The 24,923-nt window shown below is 58.0% G+C and overlaps 1 protein-coding gene across 4 annotated transcripts in view; it reads right to left on the reverse strand.

Moving 5' to 3' along the window:
• ABCA2 (ATP binding cassette subfamily A member 2) overlaps nucleotides 1–24,923 on the reverse strand; it is a 34,624-nt gene that overhangs the window by 3,670 nt on the left and 6,031 nt on the right. The window contains exons 2-45 of one of the 4 annotated variants that reach the window (XM_071574642.1): nucleotides 23,361–23,454; nucleotides 20,984–21,095; nucleotides 20,392–20,558; nucleotides 20,064–20,191; nucleotides 19,721–19,825; nucleotides 19,069–19,254; nucleotides 18,770–18,988; nucleotides 17,885–18,216; nucleotides 17,492–17,651; nucleotides 17,134–17,262; nucleotides 16,691–16,858; nucleotides 15,881–15,977; nucleotides 15,311–15,484; nucleotides 15,128–15,230; nucleotides 14,455–14,569; nucleotides 13,925–14,115; nucleotides 13,545–13,695; nucleotides 13,042–13,246; nucleotides 12,422–12,586; nucleotides 11,943–12,123; nucleotides 11,444–11,656; nucleotides 10,946–11,142; nucleotides 10,679–10,861; nucleotides 10,060–10,244; nucleotides 9,847–9,967; nucleotides 8,842–9,132; nucleotides 7,585–7,803; nucleotides 7,328–7,430; nucleotides 6,630–6,955; nucleotides 5,944–6,157; nucleotides 5,662–5,767; nucleotides 5,251–5,362; nucleotides 4,836–4,896; nucleotides 4,430–4,604; nucleotides 4,231–4,346; nucleotides 3,580–3,727; nucleotides 3,248–3,371; nucleotides 2,260–2,392; nucleotides 1,983–2,100; nucleotides 1,685–1,863; nucleotides 1,219–1,360; nucleotides 743–877; nucleotides 492–595; nucleotides 121–213 (exon numbers count right to left, since the gene is read on the reverse strand). In XM_071574642.1, the coding sequence (XP_071430743.1) occupies nucleotides 121–213; nucleotides 492–595; nucleotides 743–877; nucleotides 1,219–1,360; nucleotides 1,685–1,863; nucleotides 1,983–2,100; nucleotides 2,260–2,392; nucleotides 3,248–3,371; nucleotides 3,580–3,727; nucleotides 4,231–4,346; nucleotides 4,430–4,604; nucleotides 4,836–4,896; nucleotides 5,251–5,362; nucleotides 5,662–5,767; nucleotides 5,944–6,157; nucleotides 6,630–6,955; nucleotides 7,328–7,430; nucleotides 7,585–7,803; nucleotides 8,842–9,132; nucleotides 9,847–9,967; nucleotides 10,060–10,244; nucleotides 10,679–10,861; nucleotides 10,946–11,142; nucleotides 11,444–11,656; nucleotides 11,943–12,123; nucleotides 12,422–12,586; nucleotides 13,042–13,246; nucleotides 13,545–13,695; nucleotides 13,925–14,115; nucleotides 14,455–14,569; nucleotides 15,128–15,230; nucleotides 15,311–15,484; nucleotides 15,881–15,977; nucleotides 16,691–16,858; nucleotides 17,134–17,262; nucleotides 17,492–17,651; nucleotides 17,885–18,216; nucleotides 18,770–18,988; nucleotides 19,069–19,254; nucleotides 19,721–19,825; nucleotides 20,064–20,191; nucleotides 20,392–20,558; nucleotides 20,984–21,095; nucleotides 23,361–23,454 (6,980 nt within the window). Of the gene's footprint in view, nucleotides 1–120; nucleotides 214–491; nucleotides 596–742; nucleotides 878–1,218; nucleotides 1,361–1,684; nucleotides 1,864–1,982; nucleotides 2,101–2,259; nucleotides 2,393–3,247; nucleotides 3,372–3,579; nucleotides 3,728–4,230; nucleotides 4,347–4,429; nucleotides 4,605–4,835; nucleotides 4,897–5,250; nucleotides 5,363–5,661; nucleotides 5,768–5,943; nucleotides 6,158–6,629; nucleotides 6,956–7,327; nucleotides 7,431–7,584; nucleotides 7,804–8,841; nucleotides 9,133–9,846; nucleotides 9,968–10,059; nucleotides 10,245–10,678; nucleotides 10,862–10,945; nucleotides 11,143–11,443; nucleotides 11,657–11,942; nucleotides 12,127–12,421; nucleotides 12,587–13,041; nucleotides 13,247–13,544; nucleotides 13,696–13,924; nucleotides 14,116–14,454; nucleotides 14,570–15,127; nucleotides 15,231–15,310; nucleotides 15,485–15,880; nucleotides 15,978–16,690; nucleotides 16,859–17,133; nucleotides 17,263–17,491; nucleotides 17,652–17,884; nucleotides 18,217–18,769; nucleotides 18,989–19,068; nucleotides 19,255–19,720; nucleotides 19,826–20,063; nucleotides 20,192–20,391; nucleotides 20,559–20,983; nucleotides 21,096–23,360; nucleotides 23,455–24,923 lie in introns of all 4 variants that reach the window. The other 3 variants (XM_071574643.1, XM_071574641.1, XM_071574644.1) reach the window with 3 other exon arrangements.

Genomic DNA, 24,923 nt, shown 5'->3' on the forward strand with positions numbered 1-24,923 from the left:
GCACCCACACAAAGGGCTGGTATCTTGCCTCAGGTATAACACTATCACCCAACCACGGGGGCCCAGGCCCTTCCTGCCCTGCAGCGAATATGAGATGCTTGGCTCCTGCAGGACTCTTACCTGTTCTTCAGGTGCTGGATGCTGCCAAGACACTTGAGTCGTCCATTCACCATGATGGCCAGGCGAGTGCAGAGCGCCTCGCACTCCTCCATGCTGGGGGGAAAGGGCAGGGTTCAGAGAGGGTACATGGGAAGATAGTGCCAGGGCTATGGTAAGGGCAAGTGGGGGGCTGAGCTCCCTGGATCATCACCCACATGCTGTGGCCCCACCATCAGGGATGAGAGAAGGCAACAGAGGGTGTCTCAGGGCTCCCCTTGCTCCCCATGCCCCTATCAAATGCCATTCCCTGGGGACTAGGGAGCTCCCTCCCTCCCATGCAGCATTCCCAGGTGCCTGGAGGCATCATGGGTGCAGTCAGAACCCCCGTGGACCTGTGAGACGTGAGAACCACAGAACGACCCGTTTTGATGACATCCAGGATGAGGTTCCAAAGGAAGCGCCGTGCCTTGGGGTCCATCCCCGTGGTTGGCTCATCCTGGGGGACAGACAGGACCCTCAGACAGGCCAGCCCCTTCCCATCCTGAGCCCAGCTCAGGCCACGGTCCCACACTCCCTACATGCATGGTGGAGCTGGGGGCAGGCAACTCCCACCCAGGGTTACTTCTGCACCCTCAAGGCACACCAGAAAGATGAAGGCCGGGTATCCGATGAGCGCGATGGCTGTGGACAACTTCCTCTTGTTGCCCCCACTGTAGGTGCTGGCAGGCTTGTCCGCATACTTGGTCAACTCCAGCTTCTTCAGCGCCCACTGGACCACCTGCAAGGTGCAGGGGGCTACTGTCACCCTGCCAAGCCTACAGGGCTGGCAGAGCTGGCAGGGGTTGGGCTCCACAGCACACATAAGCTGCTGATGGGACCACAAGCCACATGCCAAGTCAGGTGGGCCCCCTGGTAGCCCCTGGCAGAGTCATGAGCAGCAGTGGGGGCCTGTCAGCATGTGTGCCTGGCCCTGGCAGCCCATGTGGGCACACCACTGTGACAGCACTGCCACAAGGGCTCCAGCGCTGGCTCAAGATCCTGCTGTTGCCCAGTAAGATGCCATCCCCATGGCACAGCACCACCCCTTGAATGCTGCCACCTGCCCACCCAGAGCCCTACCCGCTCCTCATCCTTCCAGGGGATGCCACGCAGGCGAGTGTAGAGCTCCAGGTGCTCCTGGGCAGTCAGCTCATCGAAGAGTGCATCAAACTGAGGGCAGTAGCCCAAGCTCTGCTGGACCTGCAGGAGCTCCTTCAAGATGCTGTCAGAGAGAATGGGGGGTGCCGTGGGGAGGAATTGGTTTTTGTGAGGACCCTGCTGCTGAGGCTCATTTTACATGCCTTTACAATGGAGCATCTTCCCCCAGGTAAAACTCCCCCTAGGCAGTCTCAGTTCAGGGCCGCTGTCACTTGCCTCACATCCTAGGTCATGGTCACCAGGTCATAGACAGAGGACTGCAGAGTCCCATGGGGAAACACAGGCTCACTCACACTGTTTCATCATGGGGGCCCTTCAAGCAAACCCCATCCAGTCTCCAGGAGTGCAGGGAGCCCCCAGTCACACCCAACATGTGCCCCCCGTTAACCTGTGCCCATTAACGAAGGCCTCTCCGCCCGTGGTGTTCTCATCTCCTGTCAGCATCTTGAAGGTGGTAGTCTTGCCTGCGCCGTTGACGCCCAGCAGCCCAAAGCACTCCCCGGGGCGCACGCCCATGCACAGCCGGTCCACAGCCAGGATGCGCCCAATCTTGCGGGACTTGTACACCTGGTTGAGCAGGGGATGGGGGCTCAGCTCACCAGGTGCCACCTGAACCCTCAGCCTCACCCACACCCCCGGCATAGGCTTGTCCCAGGTGTCTCCTTGAAGCCTAGTGCAGCTCGCACCTTGGTGAGGTTCTCAATCTTTAGCATGTCATTGTCGGCATCGCCGCGCAGGACCCGGTGACGCTCATTGGCCACATCAATGTCATCCTCAATGGGTTTGGTGGAGACGGGCAGGCATCTGTGGTAGGGGGAATGGATGAAGGGGGATGCAGGACCAGGAGCTGCATCCCTGCTGGGGGTAGGCAGCTCCCATTCACACTCACCAGAGGGGCAGCCTGGAGCTCAGGTGTCCCAATGGCCAAGCTTTACCCCACAGCCAGCCCCCTGCTGTACTCACTGGGGCTTCCGGAAGAAGTTGTACTGGCACATGATGGTGATGAAGAAGCCGACGAAGCCTTCAATTGTCATGGCAACAAGTCCCCGTGTCACGATGTCCCACTCAAAGGGTGATTTCATTTTATCGAATTGCCCTGCGTGGGAGGAAGAGGAGAGAGCAGCTGGGAACACCTTCCTGAGGGGTCAGCCTGATCACACCCCCTGAGCTGACCTGTAACAATGACACTGTTCCCATGCTCCCCACCTCAGCTGCCTGGGCTGGTCACAACAGACTTCCCTGCTCACAGCACAGGTGCTGCAGAAATCATCTGGCAGCTTTTCAACCTCAGTAGGATAAATTAAACAAACTGAGAGTGATATCAGTTGGATTTGTCAGATCCTGACCCAAAATTGCCCCTTACAATGCCAGCAGCACCTGGATTATGTACAGAAGCTGTTCAAGAAGCAGAGAGCAGGGGAGCTTCTGAGGCCAGGTAAGTGGCAAAACGCTTGTTTTGGTTGGGCAGCACAGCCCTCAGGAGACCCCAGCTGGGAGGAAAAAGTCCTGGTAAATCCCATCACTCCTGTCACAGTACAGCCCCACCACAGCCCAGGACAGCTCAACCATGGCTCACCACATCTCCACCGCTGCCCCACTGCTGCCCCACTGCAGCTCCACCATAGCCCCACTATGACCCACCACAGGCAATGTGCAGCAGTAGCAGAATCATGCACTTGTTAGGGCTCACATCACCCTTTCCCCTACGGGGCTGCTATTCGGGATGGCTCAAGGAACCACTTTCAGCACCCCTGGCATCATGCCATTGCTGAGCCTTAGCCATATCTCTTTCTGTGTCCTGTCTAGTCCACTCCCCTGGCTTTTTGCTCCAGGTTGCTCTGGGCCTTGGGACACCCCATGGGGCAGACAGAGGGGATGAGCCAGCATCCTGGACCCTCCAGCCCCACCTGCCCTGGAGCTAGGGAGGGAGGGAGGGAGCAAGAGGCCGTACCAATCTTGGCATAGTACTCGTTGATATACTCATTGTAGGCCATCTCCATCAAGCCGTGGCCCAGGTTGTAGTTAGGGAACACAAGAAAGCAGCTCTTCAAGTAGCTGTTCACCACTTTCAGGTCCTGTGAGTCAGCAGAGATGACACAAGCATCAAACAACCCTGAGTGTGTGGTAGGATCAGGATCCCCAAGATCCAGCCTCATCAGGTCTCATGGCTGACCCTGCTGGGAGCCGAGACCTTACAAGGTCCATCCCACTCTAAGCCCCCCCATGACCCAACGACAGCACCTCCCCTCCTGATGGCCCTCAGCAGAGTCGTGAATCCCATACCTTGTCGTGCTCAAATAGCTGCAGCAGGAACGTGGCGACAGTGGCTGTGATGCCAATGAAGAGGTTGATGACGATGAGGAAGACGTAGGCAGAGCTGGGCACCTCAAACCAGAAGGAGGCTGGGTACATGATAGGGGTGATGGACCAGCTGGGGAGGTGAGCAGTGGGAACACAGGTTTGTATGGCAGGAGAGGGACCCCAGACCTGAGATCACCCATCTCCCCGCCTGCCATTCCCAGGCTCTCCCACCCCAGCCCTCACAGCCAATCCACCCCAAACAGCTATGGGGGCTGCAGAACATCAGCCCTCAAGAGCGGGTCCTGCCTGTGCACCCAAGTGCAGATGGAGCATAGAATCATAGAAAGACTCGGATAAGTGGGTCATCTAATCCAGTACCTCTGCCATGGGCAAGGACAACTTCAACTGGATCAGGTTGCTCCAAGCCCCATCCAACCTGGCCTTGAACACATCCAAGGATGGGGCAGCAATAACTTCTCTTGGCAGCCTGGGCCCATGTCTGACCACCCCCATCATCAGAAATTTCTTCTTTGTATCTGGTCTAAATCTCCCCTCTTTTAGTTTAAAACCATCACCCCATGAGGCTCTGGAGGAATCCCCAGTGCCTCCTGACCACCCCTCTGAGCAATGTACCCATAGAGCAGGAAAAGGGAGAGGACAGCAGGGAAGTTGGTGGGAGAAGTGTACGCCGGGAGATCAAACACGAACAGGATGATGATGCAGCATGTGGCTGGCACCAGGTAGTTCATCTGGAGAAGACAGAAACTTCTGGCTGCCCACTCCCTAGCACAGCCTTGGGGGCTTGGCTGGTGGGGCCACATGCTCTGCTCACCATGTCCCACACATAGTTGGCCAACCAGTAGATCACAGGGTCACAGCCGCTCACAAACTGCAGGTGTTTGGCCTTGGTGGCCTTTTCAGCCACCAGGAAGACCACAAAGCTGGCTGGGACGAAGGACATGGCCACAATGATGAAGATCGCAATCACCACATCTGTGCCTTGCAGGCTGGATGAGGAGCAAGGAGAGTGGGGACCCCATCACATTCAGTTGCTTGGGGAAGGGCCATCCATCCTCTTTGTGAGACAGTGGCTGTGCACAGGGCACAGGGACCACCACATCACAGTCACCCTGTCCCTAGCCACGCAGCCTGCAGGGCAAGAGCCTCAGCGTTTCCCCGCAACCACCAGTAAGGAGCTCACTACCCCCCATGGGACAGCCACCCTCCCTCAGACCTACAGGTAATCCAGTGATAGGCTGGCACTCGTTTTGTTCATGGGGTGATTGGTGACCGTGATGCCTGCAAGAAGGACCAAGAAGAAACATGGAAGCATGAAAACTGGCTCAGAACACAGAACTTTGTCCCTAGTCTGCCTGGTCCTGGCTTCTGAGCAAGATAGGTTTTCAACCTGAAGCTCAGCACTCTGAAGTAAACCAACACTGGAGAGCACCCTCATAAGCCTAGGCACCATCAGGCAGCACTTTGGGACATTCTGCCCCAAACCAGGTCTCACATCTCTGAGTCATGGTATGCGAAATCTCTGACTCAGCTCAGCCCAGGGTGGAACACTTGCATTTTGGAGCCTGGTTGGACCATCCCCTAATGCTGTTTCCTGATGTGCTCCTGCCCTCAAACACCCTTCCAGGTCCTCACCGTAGGCTGCAGGGTTGCCCTTGCTCTTGGGCAGGTTGGCCCTCAGGATGGCGTTGTTGAGGGCATTGAGGTAGGTGGGCATGCTGTGGTAGCCTTTGTTGTTGTAGAAGACCTGCAGGAGGAGGAGTGGTGGGAGGTGGCAAGAGAGCTGGGCCCGCAGATGTAGTGGGAGGGAGGAATAGGACGGGGTGGACAGCCAGCCACAGGGCACATCCTGTGCTCAGGGCTATGGGGAGAGGCCACTGCTGACTGTGCTGGGCCAGACCTGCTGGCTGACCCCAACAGGGCTGGAGTCCCCCTAGAGCCCTTGAAGGAGGAGAGCACTGCAGCAGAGCAGTGGGCCAGGGGTCCCTGCCTGCCCCTCTCCTCCCCACCCATCTCCCCCAGCTCCAGGGAGCAGTGCCATCCCACCTGGGCTGTTCTCCGCACAGCGATCTTGCGAACCATGGCAGGAGCCCTGGCCCCAAAGGAGGCTGGGATAGATTTCTGGATATTGCCAAAGGTGAGTGCTCCATACCTGGGGGACAAGATACTGCTGAGGAAACTGTGACTGCTGTTCCCCACTTCTGGGACTGCAGCCATGCTCAAGCACGTTTCTGGCTCCAGCCAGAATGCTGGGCAGGTATCCCCAAGTCCCCGGTCCTCACCCCTGCTGCATGGTGAAGGGCAGACCCTCCCAGCCTCCCCTCTTGCCTGTGCAGCCGGAAGCGGTCCGAGGTGTAGAGCAGGTACTCAGAGACATTGCGCCCTGTGATGTCTGCCAGGATGTCCCCCGTCACTACCTTCATCTGTGGGGGGTGGCCCCCCACACCACTGGGGCAGGAGAAGCCAGTCCCCTGCATCGAACACGTGCACTTGATGGGCTCATGGATGATACGGGGCAGGGCAGGGGCCGAGGTCACAGTCCCTGAGGAGCAGAGAGATTGGCTCACAGCCAGGCTCCTGCCTGTCCCGGCTGCTGGGGACAGTGTGAAGGTGATGAGCTGGCCAGGTAGGGTCCTGCTAACTAAGAAGGACCAAGAGATGGATGTAGGTAAAAGCTTAGGAAGGACAGAAAGGTTCAGAGAGGGGCAATGAAGTGTGGTTGGAGAAAGCAATGGTGGAGGAGTGTGTCCAGTACAGGCATCACAAGGCTGGCCACAGGGCTTGTGATGATATCACCATCCCAGGGGCTCTACTGGAATGGTGGTGGCTAAACAGAGACAGCATTCCAGGGCCAACATTGGTCCTGAGCCACAAGTTCACCCCAACAAGACGCTGCTGTGGCCAGGCCAGACTGACAGGCACGTCCAGAGGTTCCTGGAGCTTCTTCTGCGGGGAGAGGCATCATCTCCCTGCAGAAGACAAATTCCAAACACCTGAGTACCCAGCACCCACACCTTTGACAGCAGAGAATGTCGTGGAGTTCCAGGCATGGAGCAGGTCCTCATCTACTGAGATGGGGTAGTCGGATGGAGCTGGGGATGGAGGTGGTGGCACGAAGTTGGAGAGTGGCAGGCCCTGGGTGAAGGAGTCAATGCACATGGCATCGAAGTATTTGGCTGCCAGCATCTTGGACTCGTTGCTGTTGAGGTTGAGGGTCTGCATAGGCTGGTCCAGTGTGTTGTTAAATGGTGTCTTGAGCACACACGTGGCCCCCACACCAGAGGGCAGACGGAAAGTGTTCACCAGCTGCTGAGGGCTGGCATCAGGAGACAGCCTGATGCTGCAGGGAAAGTGAGCTGGTAAGGAAGAGCAAGGGGCAGGAGACATGGCTCTCACCACCCTGGCGATCTTCTGCTGCAACCTCCCTGGGGCCTTTGCACTTCTCGTGGGCACACAGCCTGTGCCTGGCAAGATCAAGCTGCTGATTGCAGCATCTGCACTGGCACCTCTCCCAGAAACACCCTGGCCACAACAGAGGCTGCTTTCTGTCAGGCAATGTGGCACCAGGCAAGCTCTGCTCCCTGCATGAGCCAGCCCTGGTGCCATGCCTGCTGTGGACTGCATTCCCCCTGCCCTCCCTGAAGTCCAAGGTATGGAGACAGGGATGGGGCTGGGGTGTGGGATGCTGGTCACCACCAGTAGCAGCTCTCACCGGTACTCATGCCGCTCCTCATTGGCGTAAGGAATGAAGTTGCCCTTGGGCTGGGTGTAGTTGTGGTACTGTGATGGTGAGAGGATGAGGGGTGGCAGGTCACCTGCAGGGACAAGGACAGGAACCTGATTGCTGCCACAGCACCACTGCACAGACAGACTGCCTTGACCCTGTCTTCCCACAGCCACACTGGGGCAGGCAGAAAAGGTCACCAGGAACCTCTAGCGGGCAGGCAGGGATGGGTGGCTCGCACGTACCTATTTCAGGCACGGAGAGGGCCACAGTCATAGCCACACAGACAAAGAAGGCGGGCAGGAGGATCTGCGAGAAGAGGGCCTTGGTGTTGCGCTTGGCACAGTGGAAGCGTTTGACAATCAGCCCATGGAATTGGCGCAGTTTCAGCCATGAGCCTTCCAGTTTGAAGCTCCCCTGCCCCGCCAGGTCGTGGTCCTCTGCCTCCACCTCTGCTTCTTGCTCTGGGAGGGGAGAGGGATGTCAGCCCCTTGCCACAGCTGCTTCCATGCCCGCCAGGGCTCCCAGAAAGCTGAGCTTGACACCCAGCCCAGCACAGCCACCAAAAGGACAGGGCAGCACCCAACCCCGACCGCACAGAGCCACAGCAGCAGTGCGGTGTGAAGCAAGACAGCAGGCTGGCAGGTTCCTCTCAGCCCCAGATGGGAAATTTAGACAATAATTAAAAAACCCACAAGGTAAATTGGTGCTTTTTTGCAGGACTCCTCCATTTTGCCATGAGCTGTCCCAGCTGGTGAGGGGTCAGCACAGTCATGAATAGGGTACAGGACACAGGTGGGGTCCTAGTGAAGCAGTGGGAGTTCTGCTGTGGCACTATCCTGGCTCAGCCCAAATCACAGTGCTCAGAGGAGCCATGTTGGGGAGTGGGTAAAGGTTACACATCCCTGAATTAACCACAAGAGCTGATGAGATAACCCAGAACAGGATCTGTGACAAAAGCAACAACCTGCACCCTCCATATCCAGCAAACCCAGCATTTAGGAAAGGAGAGCCTTGCACCTGGGGTAGGGTACAGCAGGTAAAGCCACCAGCTGGAAGGTGACTCCACGCCCAGGGGCCAGGAGGAGAAACCCAACCAGTGCCAGCATGGGGAGCAGACATGTTAGTGGGGCAAGTCTGCAAGGTGGCACTGGAGACCCACAAGAGGCAGAGCCAAAGCTGGTTGCCCCCGCTGACTCCATGCCTCGGCACGAGACCCCATACGCACACCCTACCTACCAGTTTGGGGTGCAAACTGGTGGAAGAGCCTATTCCCAGCCCTCCCACCCAGGCTGTGGCTCTCTGTGTGCAGTGTGGTGGATGCACCACCAGTCCCCTCCCTACAGACTCTCATCCCAGCAGGCACAGCCCGCCATCTCAGACACAATTGTGTAGACCCTGCACAGTCAGGGCCAGCTCTACCCTGCCCCGGTGAACCCTCTGTATCCCAGCCAAGTGCCTCCCCTGGTCCCTGCCGCTGGCCGGGCACCAGTGGCACCAACCTTGCAGACTGATGTTATCAGGGTCCTGCCGGTTATCGAACAGGGGCGCATAATCCCCAAAGAATTCGGAATAAGCCCCACCTTCATCACCCCGCACGGAGCCCACCGAGGAAGCCGAGCGCAGGGATGCCTGCGACTGTGCCAGCTTAGAGCAGGTCACCAGGTTGCTGAGCTCCACCTCAGGCTTCTCTGGCATGGCTGCTTCAGCCCGAGGCTCCCCATTGGCCTCGGGCTTTGGGCCCAGCTCAGGCATGGGTGGCTGCAGGGTATCCTTCTTGGACTCCTTGATATCTGGAAGAAAACAGATTGCCATCGACCATGCTACTCTTTACTGCAGCATAGCATGGAGCAGGGATGCATCATATCATAGAATCACAGACTGGTTTGGGTTGGAAGGGACTTTAAAGCTCATCTCATTCCAAAACCCTGCCATGTGCAGGGACACCTTCCACTAGGCCAGGTTGCTCCAAGCTCCATTTAACCTGGCCTTGAACACTCCCAGGGATGGGGCAGCCACAGCTTCTCTGGGCAACGTGTGCCAGGGCATCTCCATCCTCACAGGGAAGAATTTCCTCCTAACACCTAATCTAAATCTCTCCTCTTTAAGACTATTCCACCTTGTCCTATCACTATCTGCCCCATGTAAAGTCCCTAGCTCTATCATTTTTTAAAGCCCACTTTAGCCACTGGAAGGGGCTTTAAGTTCTCCCTGGAGCCTTCTCTTCTCCAGGCTGAACACCCCCAGCTCTTTCAGCCTGTCTCCATGGCAGAGGTGCGCCAGCCGTCAGAGCATCTCTGTGACCATGTTCTTTTTGTGCTGAGGACTCCAGAGCTGGACACACTGTTCCAGGTGGAAGTAAACCCAGAGCAGAGCAGAGCAGAGGCTGGCTGCCCTTGGCTGGGATGGGCTCTGCTGGAGACATCTCCCCTTAAGAGAGGGTACTCCTGCAGTCACAAGCCCAGGAAGAGCACACAGTCCCTTGCTAGACCCAGCAGCACCCATACCCACGTCGCTGTTCTCCAGAGACTGGTCCTCCTCAGACACCTTTAGGAAGACCTCCTCCAGGGTGGTGTCCATCAGCCCAAAACTGGTGAGGTCCAGCTCCTCCAGGCTCTGCTCCAAGTGCTGTGAGGGAGAAACTGCTGTGTGAAGAAGGCAGGAGATGCCCACAGTGCCACAGCCCCCTGCCTGTCCACCCTACCAGCCCCTGCAGATACCTGGAAGAGCCGCTCAAAGCAGCCCTTCTTGACAGCCTCGCTGGGCAGGATGTAGGAGAGCTCCGTGTTGGTGTCTGAGATGAGGAGGCAGGAGGCCACATACTTCTTGATGAACTGGGAGACACGGGGCTCAGAGCAGGGGCTGACAGAGGAGTGGGCCAGGGGGCTGTGCAGCTGGCCTGGCTCTGGGGCAGAAGGGCAGCACCCATCAGTCACTTTGCACCTGGCCTCCCACCATGACCCACATTGTTCCCCCTACCACCCAGTGTTGTGGGGGTTCCTCCAGCCTCCATCATGGGGTGCACGCAGCTTCCCAGTCATCCCACCTGACCCAGGAATGTGGCCCACACTGGATGTCTTGGTGGGCAACCCACAGGCTGGACACAATCAGCACCTGGAGGCAAATGTCACCACACAGGGTCTGACCAAGGACTCAGCTGGGAGAAATCACAGTGGATTGATGGCACTTCCTACACCCCTTCCCCATCCCCTCTGCTCTCCACAGGCCTAAGGAGACTCAGGATGGGAGTACTTAGGTGTTGACCTCTTGGTCCTTTCTTCGGCTGAAGGACTAGTCCCACCTACTCTTCTAAGCAAAGGGTCCAGCTGCTCCCCAAACCTGTGCCATTCCTGGTGTCTGACTGCTTCTTCACCACTGTCAGTTTGTAGCCATCACCGTAGGTGCTCTTGAGGAACAGTGGGGAACCACAGCACTTGAGCTTGCCGTGGGAGATGATGGCAATGCGGTCCCCTAGCAGATCGGCCTCATCCATGTGATGCGTGGAGAGCAGGATGGTCCTCCCTAAGGGCAGGACAGAGCCTCAACAGAGGGGCTAGGGCTGGTACAGACAGACAAGCATGCCAGGCTCTGCCCAGCTCCGCTCACCTGGTTTGTACTTGAGAATGAGGTCCCAGATGGCCCTGCGGGCATAAGGGTCCACACCAGCTGTGGGCTCATCCAAGATAACAGCCCGTGATCCACCCACGAAGGCAATGGCCACGGACAGCTTCCTCTTCATGCCACCTGAGAGGGTCTGCACCTGGCAGTGCCGTTTGTTGGAGAGTTCCAGGTCCTCAATCATCCTGGGAACAGAGTAGAAGTGCAGGGGATGCTGGGGGAGCTCTACTGGTGCTCAGTGCCTGTGAGGAGTACATGACACCTCTTCCCCACATGGTACCCTGTGGCCCTCGACCACTGGGACTGCCCAGCTGTGGTCAGGCCATACGCATCTTCTGCTTGCTTCCACAGCCCGACACCCTAAGGGTGCAGCTGTGCCAGGGGACATCTCTGCCACCAGATCAACCCCCACAGCACAGCCAGCAGAAAGGAGACTCATTCATACCAAAGGCATGGATGGAACTAAAGGAGCTGGAGGGTGCCTACTTGTCCATCTCCTTGCGGATCTCCTCCTCTGCCATGCTCTTGAGCTGTGAGTAGAACCAGAGGTGCTCCTCCACTGTCAGTCTGTCAAAGAGCACGTTATGCTGGGGACACATGCCCAGGTTCTTCCGAATCTTGTCCATCTCCGTACGGATATCATGGCCGTAGATGGTTGCGGAGCCCGAGGTTGGAGGGAACAAACCAGTGAGGATGGACCTGGATAGATGGAGAAAGGCAACAATATGAGGGAGCTTGTATTCTTCAGTCTGGTTCCAATCCCAACCACCATCTACAGTAGCATCTGCTGGGCTCCAGGCAGAGTAACACTAGCACAGGGCCATGAGCTTGCCCTATGTTTGTGCCAGCCCCACATCCACACTGCTGCCCTCTGGGCACGGCACCAGCTGCCACAGGACCCCGCAGGGACATCCCACAGCCTCTTCCCCACCCCCTGCAGCTGACCAGAGACACATGATCCCTGTCTGCCCAGACAGGCACTCACATGGTAGTGGTCTTGCCTGCACCATTGTGCCCCAGGAAGGACACAACCTGGTTCTCGTAGAGGTTGAGACTCAGCTTGTTCAGTGCCAGTTTCTTGTCTGTCTTGTAGACCTTGGTCAGCTTGTCAATGCAGACAACCAAGGGAAGGTGGGTTGGCTCCTCCTCAATGCCCCGTGTCTCCTCTGCTGTGACAGTGGGATGGTGAGGAGCCAGAAAACCCAGGCTTGGAGCATGGCTTCCAGGGTATGAAGCAACCCGCCTCCACCCTGTGGTGGCTGTGCTGGCTTGTGGCTCCTTCCCCTCTGCTTCTCTCCAGCTTCCCCCCTGCCACACCATGGTGGCAGCTCCCAGACAGGCTGCAGTGCCTGGCCCAGGATCCAACCCCGAAAAGAGCACAGGGGTCCACAGCCACAACAAGACCCTGTGGCAGAGCCAGGGCCAACCCTTTGCCACTCACTTTCACCCCCCAGCTGCCCTCACCCAGTCTCCGGCTCTCCATGGCACAGGCCTGATCCTCCTCCATGATGCTGAGGCGGGTGGTACGCGACCAGGGCCAGGTCCACTCCCAGGTCTCCACGCGCCCGTTGCCCAGCCAGTAAGACTTCTGGAAAGGGAAGTACCAGGGCCGAGGCAGGCCGAACATACCTGCAACCACAGCCCCACGAAGTCAGGGCCAACCCTGCACCCAGGACCATGCAGAGGCTGGATGAGGGCTGGGGCAGAGCTTGATACAGGCACTGGGGCTTCTCTCACTGGGGCTGTGAGCACTCTGGCCAGCTGGGCTTAAGGCAGCGCTGCTGGGCTGTGCCAGGAAACAAAGTCCTCTGGGTTTTGGGTTGGGTTGGCTCATTCTTCAGCTTTACAATGAAAGAAAAGGGAGCAGGTAAGACATCTCCCTGAGAAGGGATAAGGGGGATCAGTATCCCAGCTGTGAACACCTGGCTTTTCTATAGCTGGCCCCTGAACTGAGACACTCAGCTGAAGATCTCTGAAGAACCTGCTGGTGTCACTAGTGGGTGAGGGCATGTGGGCAGGTGACTCCCAGCAAAGAGGCTCCTGTGAGGTCCAATGTGCCTTCATGCACCTCTACCTGCACATACCTGGGTGCACGGCCTCAATGTACCACGTAAGCACACCGTACACCATGGCATCCACAACCAGCATCATCATAGACAGCAGGAGGTTGAAGTCATCTCCTTCCACAGGTGACTGGCTGAAGGTGTGCCACTGGATGCCCACACCGGCTACCTCATACAGCGCAAAGTACTTGGAGCCCAGCCCAAAGGCTGTGGTGGACATGAGGGACTGTGAAGAGGTAGAGGGAAGGGAATCGGAGGTCAGCAGGAACCACACCCCACCTCCAGAGGAACAGGTTGGGGCGAAATCCTACCCAGTGCTGCCCCACCTAGCTGGGTGGAGATGCTCCTGGCCCTGAGATGCACCAAACCTTCTGGAGATGCCTCAAAAGCCCCACAGGGAGTTGGTTCACAGAGACAGAGGCTTGCCCAGGGCATGGTGACAGCTTGATGGCCTCCTCCTGGACATGGGGAGCCCAGGGAAAACCTGGGGCCAAGCATCTCCCCAGCAGCCACAGCCAACTCACCGCAATGCACTTCTCAAAGGCAGTGATCTTGTCATGTGCCACCTCCTCCCGGATGGCCACGTACATGTAGGGCACATAGCTGAGGAAGTAGATGATGCCACCGCAGGCAGAGGCCAGCTTGGCCTTGGAGTAGAGCACCGACACCAGGAAGCTGCAGCGAGGACAGCATCACTTTGGATCTCATCCCACCAGGGCTTTCCCCACACCATCCGGCTTTGGTGGCATTGAGGTGATAAACTGACTCCTCAAATCAGCTGCCTGGGGGCACTTGTGCTCCTTTCAGCAGCCTGTGCCCACACAGCTCCCAGCACCCTTGCCCCATGGCACAAGGACCCAGCACTGCCTTGTGCCCCCTGCCTAGCACAGACTGGGCAGCTCACCAGAACATGATGGTGGCCACAGCATAGATGGCAAGAAAAAGCCATATGATGAGGACATCGCTGTGCATCAGGACCTTGCCGTACTTGAGAATGGCAGTAAGCGCTGTCACCGAGATGGAGAGTTGGACAAAGCCAGTTATGAACCAAGCCACCCAGTGTACCGCATTGTTCAAGCCCATCATCTTCATCACCTATAAGGCCAAAACTGCTCAGTGGGGCTGTCCCCGACACTGCGTGCCCCTGCTGTCAATCTCACTGGGCTGAGAGAGCAAGGGGCAGCACTGAGAGGTTGTAGGGGTTGCTGGGAGTGGGCAGCACACAGAAGCCTGTGCAAGAGTGCTAAGGAACTCAGGTTCTGGGCAGGGCTCATCTCATGCTGGGGACACTCAGAAGGACCAGTTCAGCCCAGGAATTTGGGATCTACTTCTCATGTGACCCAGACGCACAGGGATGGTGACCAGGAACACAGCACAGAATACAGTGCTCAAATATACCCACTCCTGCCCAGATATCTCTCCCACCATCCCCACCTCTTTCAGGCGATGCTCCTTCTCTGTCACGATATGCTGGATCATCATGGCCACCGAGTAAACCCAGGAGATGACCATGCACAGGGGCATCATGTGCTCAATGACAAAGAGGAAGCTGGTGTGGTAGAGGAAGAGAAGGGAGAGCTGGATGATGGCACTCCTGCAGAAACTGAAGGAGACCCTGGGGCACAGGGACAAGGAGGGCCCTCCCACTGCTCAGGGACAACGAATCTTCAGCCCAGTGCCTCCTAAGTGCCTCGAAAGAGCTTCTCTGGTGAGCCCACAGGACAATCAAGCCTCCTGGCTGGCAGGCCTGGCAGGCAGGCAGGTAGCAGCCATGGGCTTAGCCCAGGTCCTTGTCCACTTTGGTGTGGATGAGGCCCTCTCCACCCTCCTGCCCAGGAGTGTTACTGGCTCTGGGACTTCTGCCGGTGCTGCCTCCAAACCACTGTGGTCCAGGAACCACCAACAGATGCACACACCATCCCTTTACTTTTCCCCACCCCCACCCCCACCCTCGTGAGCCTGGTGGTCCAAGGAACTGGCTTAACTGGTTGCTCACCACTCCTAATGTCACCAATCTTTCAGGTCCCCAAACTTGTCCCCTTTTCCGAGTTAAAGTGTCCTGGCCTGTAAAAGGGGAGGGGAGGTCCTGCAGGTGGGTGTTACTTACTCATCCCGGGTATAACACGGGTAAGGGAACATCTGTACATAGTTGCCAGGCTCCACCACATCGTGGCCAACAAATGTGTTGATGAGGGCGCGCTCCATCATGTCTGTGGAGAAGGCGGAGAGGCCAGACTGAGTGGGCTGGGGCCAGGGATGTGGGTAGCTGTGGCAGGGCACTGACACTCACCCTGGATCCAGACAAAGCCATAGAGGAAGTAGAAGCGGCCGCCGGTGTTGGGGCCAGGCCGCCAGTATGCCCGGCGGATCTCATTGGTCTTCTCTGTGAAGCTGGAATTCTGACGGATCTTGTACATGACGTGGGGGGGAAGTGAGCCGTCCCTGTTGGTCTGGAAGATGACGCCTGTGGGCAGCAGGAGAAGCAGGGATTCAGGGATTCCACTGGGGGACAGCCACAGTGATAGACAGGGGCAGGGAGAGGTTCAGCATGTTCCAGCCAAGGGTACCATAAGGGCTGCCACGGACAAGGATTGGGTGGCATGGGCCTGGGATGCGAGACCGCCATGGATGCAAGGGAATGTGGAGAGCAGGCAGTGGGAGAGCCAGGACAGCAGCAAGGTGCTGTCTGGCAGCATTCCAGCCAGGGCAGAGGATGGGCGCTGTGAGATGCTCAGCACATTCACCCACCCAACGCATGCATCAAGGGAGCCACAACCCAATGCCAATGGGTCCACAGCACAGCTGGAGAAATACATGGCTTCAGGGACCCCTGCAATGGGGCTGATTCCCAGGGACATACTGGCAAAGACCGTGACATTGTCCTGGTAGGCCTGGTTCAGTGTGTAGTTGACAATGCTCTCTTCATCTGGGAAGCCTTTGAAGACATCCACGCTGACCTAGTGGGAGAGGAATCAGAATCACTAAGATTAGATCATCAAGTCCAACCAGCAACCCAAGCACTGCCAAGCCCAGCACTAAACCTTGTCCTCAGATGCCAAATTCACACGTTTTTTGAACACTTTCAAGGATAATACTGCTGCCATGGGCAGTTTGTTCCAATGCTTGACTACCCTTCCAGTGCAGAAATTTTCCCTAATATCCAAAGTAAACCTGCCCTGCCACAGCTTGAGGCAGTTTACTCTTGTCCCTTGTTACCTGGCAGAAGAGACCAACTCACCTGGCTACAATCTCCTACCAGGTAATTGTAGAGATAGAAAGTTCCCCCTGAGCCTCCTTTTCTCCAGGCTGAGCCCCCCAAGCTCCCTCAACCACTCTCCCATCAGATTCGTGCTTCAGACCCTTCCCCAGATCTCTTGGCCTTTCCTGGACAGACTCCAGCAGGCCAGTGAGACCCCGAAGCCAAAGATGGATCCAGCACACAGACTGTGCACACAGTACAGCATGTGCCACCCTAAGCCACCCCACATGCCCTGAACTCAACAGTGTGTGGGCACCTCTACCCTTGACACTACAGAAGCCACCATCTCTCCATGCCCCCATGGGCTCTGTCCCATGCTCTTACAGAGGTCTGAGCAGATCTCACCCATTTCATCCCACAGAGCCTGTCTGTGGGTGGGTTCCACATTCCCACAAGTGGGCACCACCTCACCTTGGCCATGAAGCGGACCCAGCCACAGGCAGCATTGTCAATAGTGTCCAGCTGCTGCAGCAGGACGCTGGCATTGGGCAAGGAGAAGTTGCCATTGAGGAAGTTGTGGAGAACATCACTGTCAGAAACATTCAGGATCTCTGGGTGCTTGTGGAGGTCAGCGGTGAACTGAGACAGACACAGGAGGGAGAAGCTGGGCTTACAACCCTGCCTCTCAGGTGATTGTCCTCCCCATGGACACAGGTGGGAGTCAAAGCTCTTCCCGGGGATGGGGGACAGCATGCACACTATGCAGGGATCCAGACTAGTCCCTGCAGAAGCAAGGTGGGTACCAGGGAGTACCCCATTAAGAAGTCACAGGGTACCTGGGGGCAGGACACCCCCTTCTCCACTGGCAGAGCAGTAAATCCCAGGCAGGCTCAGTCCCCACCACCCTGTCCTACCTGCTGCAGCCAGTGGATGCGCCTCTGCAGCCTGCCCTCCTCCAGGTAGGCTCGAATCTCAGGGGAGATGTTCAGCCATGCCTTGGCATAGTGGGTGACGTTTCCCACAAAGGCAAAGGTCTCATTGGCCTGTGGGCCAGAGGAAAAGTCACACAGCAGGCAGAGGCGGGAGCCTCCTGCTCTCTGGGATGACTGGCGACCACAGAGGTACCTGCCCATCCCGCAAGGGCACTACTACCCCAGCAAGGGCCATGGCTGCCTCTGTCTGGCAGTCAGCCTCTTCCCTGCCGCTCAGTCAGTCTGCAGATGGCAACTGATGGGAAAGGAAGGGTGGAGGTTCCAGCCTATGCACCCTCACCTTCAGGATAACCTTGTCCACTTCAGTACCCATGGGTGCGTAGAGGATTTTGGGGTTGCTGGTCATAAGATGCACAAGGAGGCCCAAGTTCCGCTGCTCCTTGCTGGTGAAGCCCAGCGAGCTCATGTTGCCCTGCTTCAGTGCCTCAGGCTCGATGGTCCTGCAAAAGGGGCTCAAGCTGTCCACTCTGTTTCAGCCCCAGCACCCCTTGCTGGAGGCAGACCCCTCCCCTGCCAGTGAGGGGACTCCACACTGGCTCCCATGCCCATACAGTGCTGCTCAACCCAGGGAGCATCCCTGGCTGCAGTACAGCACCCATCCTGTCTGCTCAGCAAGCAGTGACACCCCTGGTTCGACCAGGGAGCACTCGGAGCCATCCCCCAGCCCTCCTACCGGTTATTGCCACAGAGGATGGGCTGCAGCCCAGCCCAGAGCTGCACAAACGCTGAGAACTGTCCCTGGGAGTTGTCACTGCCAGATGGGCCCTCAGCACCATCCTCCTCCTCTGCTGTGGCATTGCCAGCTGTGGCATTGGTGCTGGCCCAGCTGGTGCTGTTGGCAGTGGGTGGTGGGGCGTTGCTGGCACAGGCTCCCCTGGGCAGCAGCTTGGCCAGTGCCGAGAGGATGTCCATGTCCCGGAGAACCTTCTCCATCTCCACCAGGTCCTCAAGGAGGGCACGGAGGCGGTGCTGGGCAGCTGTGCTGTTTATCTCATCCAGCTTCAGCTGCAAGGATGAGTGGACAAGGAGTCACCTATTGTTGGGGTAACAGGGTGCAGCAGGAGGGGACCAATGGGGACCTCAAGCAGTGGCAACTTGACTTTCTTGGTTAAAAAGTTGGAGTTGTGCCCAGATAGAGCCCAAGACTGATTGCTGTGCATCTGTGGCTATCAGGCAGGGGGAGTGGTGGCAAATGCTGGCAGGGACGTGTTATGGGACATGAGATGTCGCTCAAGACAGGAAAGTGGTCCTCTGTGACTGCAAAGGATGAATGAGGCTTGGGTGGGATGAGGTGGGGAACCTTGACTTGTGCCACCAAGAATATTGCCGGTGCTAGGCAGAAAAGCCTGCAGACACACCTTGAAGGATGCCAGGGACATGCAGTCCCACCCCACAGGAAGTGTCAAAGTGAGTGCTAGAGGGGGAATCATCTGGGATCCTACCATGGAGCTGGGTGTGGAGTGCTCATGTCATGGAAAGGAGTGACCAAGCCATGCAACAGAGACCCTGCGCAGAACTCACCCCTGCCCCCAGGCCACCCCACCTGCACAGCTCTCACCCTGCTGACAATTTTGGGTGTGTCCAGCTGCTCCCGGAGCTCAGTAGCCAGCTGGGCAAAGCGTTCCTGGCGGGTGGCCCGGCTGCCATTGCAGGCCAGTGCCCGGTACACCGCCAGCAGTGGCTGCTGCCTGGGGGCCACATGCAAAAGACGGCGCAGCTCCCCCTGGCTCTGCTCACATGTCAGCTGCTCCAGCACTGGCCCAGTGAAGAGGACACCCTACAGGGCAGAAGTTGGGGGGACAGTGCTGCAGTGCCTGCCCTGGCAGAGCAGCCCAGGTTGCCCCATGAGGTGCTCACCTCCATCTCAGTGACAAAGGCCTGGGGGCTGTTGGAGGCAGTGGGTGCCATGGCAGCGCTGGCAAGGCCCAGGGCCTGGGAGAGCATGCGGAGCAGTGCTGGCTGGTGTGGGGCTGCCACAGGATCCTGCAGCACTCTGGGAACCAGCCCTGCCCGCAGACTTGTCCAGCCACTGGGGAGGTTCTTCTGCAAGAGAAAGAACAGGGATGGCTGGTGGGGTGAGGGGTCCCTAAGTCTCCCTCCATGTGTGTCCCCAAGCATATGTGAACAGCCCCACAGAACCCATGGTCTCCACAGGGAGAGGAAGAAAAGGCTTGTGCAGACACAAAGAGCAGGGATCCCCTGCACCCCGGCCACAAGGAGGGAACAATCTCCCTTTGCTCCCTCCACAGCCACTGCCCAGGCAGTGCCATCCCCCACTACAATGGTAAACCCAGGCACAGGTGCTAGTGTGCCTCACAGCACTGAGGGAACTGATGGCAGCACCAGGATGGACCCCAGACATCCCTGATGCTGCTCTGTCCCCTGACAAGGTCCTGTCACATCCCCTCTACTGGGACAGACACGCAGATATCCCTGTGGTTGGATACGGAGGGGACAAGAGGATGGGCTCTGCCCTACCATTTTCCCTGCATGCAGCACCACTCCTCACCTCCAGCCATGTCATCTTCTCACCAAAGCCAAACCCATCCCACAGGTCTCGCTCATGGGTCTCATCAGGTACCAAAGGAAATGAACCAAAAAACAGGCGGTATACCTGCACCAAGACAGGAGCGAGGCTGCCAGCTGTGCTGGTACAGGAGGCACCCACTTGCCCAGCAAGGCCCTGGCATGGGGTGGCAGGGCAGGATACATCCCACCTGGGTGCCAGCTGGCCCCTGCCCTGTGGGTCTGATGGTCAGGGTTCAGTCTGGATCAGGATATGGCCATTCACAGGGCAGCACAGACCTTTGCAAAGCCTAGCGGTCACCCACCACCCGTGGGCTGTCACTCACCTCCTGCAGGTCAATGCTGGAGCCCAAGAGCAGCTTGGCTGTGCTGTTGGGGAGGGACATGTTCTGCATCAGGAAGCGCTGCAGCTCACCCTGGTCCTTGGCCGCCCATGCCAGTGTGAAGCCAGACCCTGGGAAAGAGTAAGGTGGTGGGTCAAAATCAGTCGACAAGCAGCAGGGACCTGGTGTGGCCCCACAGCTGGCCCTGCCCAACACAGCAATGCAGGACAGTGGCAGGGCACTGCCACACATCACACCGCTGGATGCCAGGTAAATTTGCACCTCTGTCCCTGCCCAGGCAGGCAGCAGGGGCAGGCAGGGCAAGGCCCACCTCCTTGGCTGCTGAAGTGGGTCTCCATGGAGCTGGGCTCAGAGCTGCTGAGGGCCTCCAGGTGCCGGCGCAGTGACTCCAGCTCCTCCTCCAGCCCTGGGTGCCATGGGTCAAAGAGGCTGCTTTGCTCTACTGCCTCACTGAGGTGCTCCAGGAGCTGTGTCACCCTGTGAAAATCCAGTGCTATGCTGGCTTTAGGCAGAGAGGGACACCTTCCCCAGAGCTCTAGGGGGATGAGCCTCTTGAAGGCGCAGGGCAGCAGTACTGCCTGAAATGGGGCACCACTACTCTCACCTGCACACTGAATCCAGTGTGCTAGAGCACAGTGGAACCCCAATGCCTCAAGGTGTCCATGTAGGCCACCTCCATCCTCCTCCCAGCACCGAGCACTTGGAAGCCCACAGTGGAATGGGCTGAGGTGTTCCTTGCACCCCAAGCACATGGTGGTCTACACCCAAACACTTCAGAGGATACCAGCCTGTGCCTCATCCCCAGGGCTGCAGTGCCAACATGGGAAGGGGCAGGCTATGCATGGGAGCGTGCAATACTGTGCGCAGTGGGAGGGGAAGCACGTGGCAAGGGCAGGACTCACGTGGAGTTGGAGTACTGCAAGAAGCCAAACTCATCGCGCTGGCCGTCAGGGCACAGGGACTGCATGACGGGCAGGATCCCAGCCGAGGTGAGCGGGGCCGCCGTATAGAAAGCTGGAGGCGGTAAGAGTGCAAAAGAGGCCAGGGAAGGTGGGAGTGAGGGGAGGAGAAGTGGGGAGAGGGAAGGGGCCACCAGAGAAACAGACATTCAATTCAGAGAAGCGTGCGTCAGGGTCTGAGAGTCCATGGGAGGCTGGCGGTCATAGTCAGAAGTGGGCAGCTTTCCCCCCAGGACTGTCCTGGCTGGTTGCCCCAAGAGGTTGCAGGCAACTCCTGCCACCCTGGCTCCAGCCCTCTTGCTCCCACCCACTCTGCCCTGGTTGATGGGTCCCAGGATGTTGCCAACTTCTGCCGTTTGCCCTGAGAACGGCCACCAACCTCCTCTGGGCTCCCAGCCCCTCCTGTTAGTAACCTCAGAGGCATTGCCAGATATCCAGAGGAACAGGAAGACTACGACAGGGAAAATAAGAATTGTCACCTGCAGCTCCCAGAGCCCCCAGCCTATCCCCAACCCAGCTGCCCTGATGTGTAGCAACTGGAGGTAGGTGGAAATGGAGACATGCTGGGGGAAGATGGAAGAAACAAGGAGCAGCAAGGGACTGACAAACCTTCCCCCCTCTGCTGGCACTGAGTCATTGTCCCTGCTGGGACCTTCCTGTGTCCTTCCCTGGGACAGGGCAAGCCCAAAATGGCCCTGTCCAGTGGTGGGGACCAGCATGTGACACCAGGTAGTGCCAGGCAGGGACCCCACTCTCACCACCCCAGCCTGTGGTTAGAGGCAGGTCAGTGCTGTCAGCATGGCCGCGACGGGCAGGGGCTGGTGAAGATGGGCTTCTGGCAGGGACAAGGGACAGCCCAGGGCAGGGACAGGTACAGCACAGGATGAGCCAACAGCCTGCTGGGGTAGTGGGACCCACACTGGTGGCCATGCCACAGTTTGGTGACAAAGTCAGTGCACAGGTGGCATCTTGCTGGCCTCCAGACTCCCAGCAGTGCCACATCCTGGCTTGTCCTAGCCACAGGGGGCCAAGATGGGGACCTGGTGATAGTGCCCTGGTGATGGTGCCAGGGTGGAAGCCTTGGTGATCCGGCAAGATTTGGTGATCACATGGGTGACAGCACCCAGCAGACTCTGCCTCAGGAAGGAGGCAAGAACAAGGGGTAGGACTAGCCTTCACCTGGCCTGGAGAGCCCTCTGCAGCCCAGGAGGCTGGGTACATGGCCACCAGTGGCCCCAGCACTTGGGGAACCCAGCATCATCAACACAGCAGGGACTCCACCATGCCTGGTCAGTCTCCAGGGAGGAGCAGGCCATGCTGTGCTGCCCATGCTCATCTTCACCAACTGCAGAGGAAGGCAAGGGGGTTACAGAGGTGTGAATTAGGCCACAGTGAGTTGATCTAAATCAGGCTCTTTCTCCCCAGACTATGAGGCTGGCACAGGCAAGGGAAGAGGGAGAAGCATTCACCCACCCCACCAACTTACAGACTGGCACATGCAGTAGAGGCATGAAGGGCAGGCGGGCAGGGAAGATGGTGGGAAAGAAAAAGAAAACATGAGCAAAAAGAACAAAAAAACAAACCAAAAAAGTACACAACGCAGAGCACACGTCAGTGCCAGGGCAGGAATCCAGGCAGTGCCTGCCACAGTGGGATCATGCTGGCAGCTGGGCTCTCCCTTGCCAGGACACGCTGAAACACAGGCTTGAACCATCCTTATGTGGGGTCACCTCCATTGCCCAGCATCTCCCCTAGTCCTGCTGTGTCACCTGTGCCAAGGTGCTCACAAAGATGGACATCCCATGGGCCCTGGAGATCTGGCAGCTCTGTTCTGCCACCTCCTCCCAGCAGCACAGCCTGCAGGTACTGGAGACCAGAGCCCTGTCTCGAGCTCTGGCTGGACATCTCCAGGAGTCCCCAGCTCCAGTCCCATGGGACAATAGCCCTGCTGCTGGAGAGCCCTTCTCAGCGAGACTCTGGCTGCTCCTCAAATACCTGGGGGGAAAATGGCTGTCCCAGCACCATCCAGCTCACTCTTCCCCCCCACAAAACTTCCTTGCTGATGGCAGCCACAGGCTGGTTGGTGCTGCCACTCCCAGGGGAGCCCCCCAGGCTGGGACAGACTCTGCCACTCCCACATGCCATATCTGCCCTACCATGCCTTGGCTGCAGCCCCAGCCCAGTGCTATGTCCCCCAAAGGCCATTCTGGGTCCTCCCTCCCATCCCCAGGGTGTCACCAGAGGGCTACAGCACCTCCCCAGAGCCTCGGGGTGCCTCCAAATGCAAGAGGGCCTCAGGCATCACCTCACTGGCACTCACCTTCTTTCACAGGGATGGTTGGCTTCTTCTGCCGCAGCCCCAGGAGGATGAAGAATAGCACCAGGGGGATGAAGATCTCAAAAGCCAGCACCCACTGGGGATGACACAGAGCAGAGGGATCATGACACTTAGGGATAGAACTCAGCTGCCAGGCAGGAGGGTGGGCAGGACAGGGGTCCCCATACCCTGGTGCCATGTGGCACTGTGCCCACATATTGCAGGTAGCTGGTGGCACTGTCACAGCTCAGCCAGAGGCAAATAGGTTCCTGGGCACTCCGTGATCTCCTGTCTGCACCCTGCCTGCTCCATTCTGCCTGAGGCACCACAGGACAAGGGAGGACGCACAGAGGGATGGATACCTCCACCAGCAGTGCAAACAGCATGCTGGGGCTCGAGCCCAGCCTTGACAGGCCACTACAGCTGGGGGCTGCCCAGGGAGATGAACCCAAATCCTGAACAGCCTGTGCACAGCCTGGAGGTGCCTGGCATGATGACCCCCTGCCACTTGGCCATCATTGGGTTCCACCAGGTCCCATAGGCAAGTCCCATAGCAGGAGTCAGACCTTTGATTCAGCCAGGCCCTGGCATGAGCTCCAGGAGCAACTGGGGTGCCCTGGCACCCTCATAAAAGGCTCCAGCTGCACAGGATTTCCACTGGTGGCATATAGTAAGTCACGGCAGATCCTCAGGAATCCCTGGCCACAGTAGTTCAGGAAGCCTAGGCTGGGCTCCCTGCCCAGAGGCCCTGGGCATGGGCATCACAGCCTTCAGTCACCAGCAGGAGTGGGCACCAGGCATGCTGCCAGTGCAGCTGCTGCCACTTTGCACTAGGAGTGCCCGGAACGTCATGGCCCTGCTGCCCAGTGTGGGGGAATTACTGCAGGTGGGGAAGTTGAGAAAATGAGAGGTGAGCCAGCTTTGGCTTGCTCCAGGGCCAGATCAGACCCAAGGCAGGTACTGAGACTCTGAAACTTGCTGCCACCATGGGCCCCTGCCCAGCTCCACTGCCGGGAAGGTGCTCACTACAGCACCCACACCTCCATCGGGCTCCCACCAGTGACCCAGTGCCAAGGAGTAAGCCAGTGAGGTGGGCAGAGCGAGCTTTAACATGGCAGGAGCTGCCTGGAAGGATGTGGCTGGCAACATGTGACAGGGTCAGGCTCTTCTATCTCCAGTGTCACCTCCATGCTCACCCAGGGGCTGCCAACACTGCCAAGAAAGTCAGAGCAGCCCTGAACCTCACACCTGGGTCCCTGCTGGCATATATGACCACAGTGCTGCTGCTGTGGGATAAGCATGACTGCACACATGGGTATCCCCCCCATACTGCCCTTTCCACTCCAGAGCTCCCAGTTTTGGGGGAGGCAGAGACCAGAGGAAGAAGGGCTAGAGGATACATGAGGAGCAGTGCCAGGGGATCCCCATCTTTTTGGTACCACTAGTCCCAGGGACAGTCCCTGGCATCACTGCTCCTGTACAAGGTGGAGTAGCAAGGGACACCCTGACCCATGCTGCTGTCCTGTGGCCTCTGCTCTGTCCTCCTGACTGCCTGCCCCCACTCCC

The sequence above is a fragment of the Pithys albifrons genome, chromosome 20, assembly GCF_047495875.1.
Source record: "Pithys albifrons albifrons isolate INPA30051 chromosome 20, PitAlb_v1, whole genome shotgun sequence".
Classification (NCBI taxonomy): domain Eukaryota; kingdom Metazoa; phylum Chordata; class Aves; order Passeriformes; family Thamnophilidae; genus Pithys; species Pithys albifrons.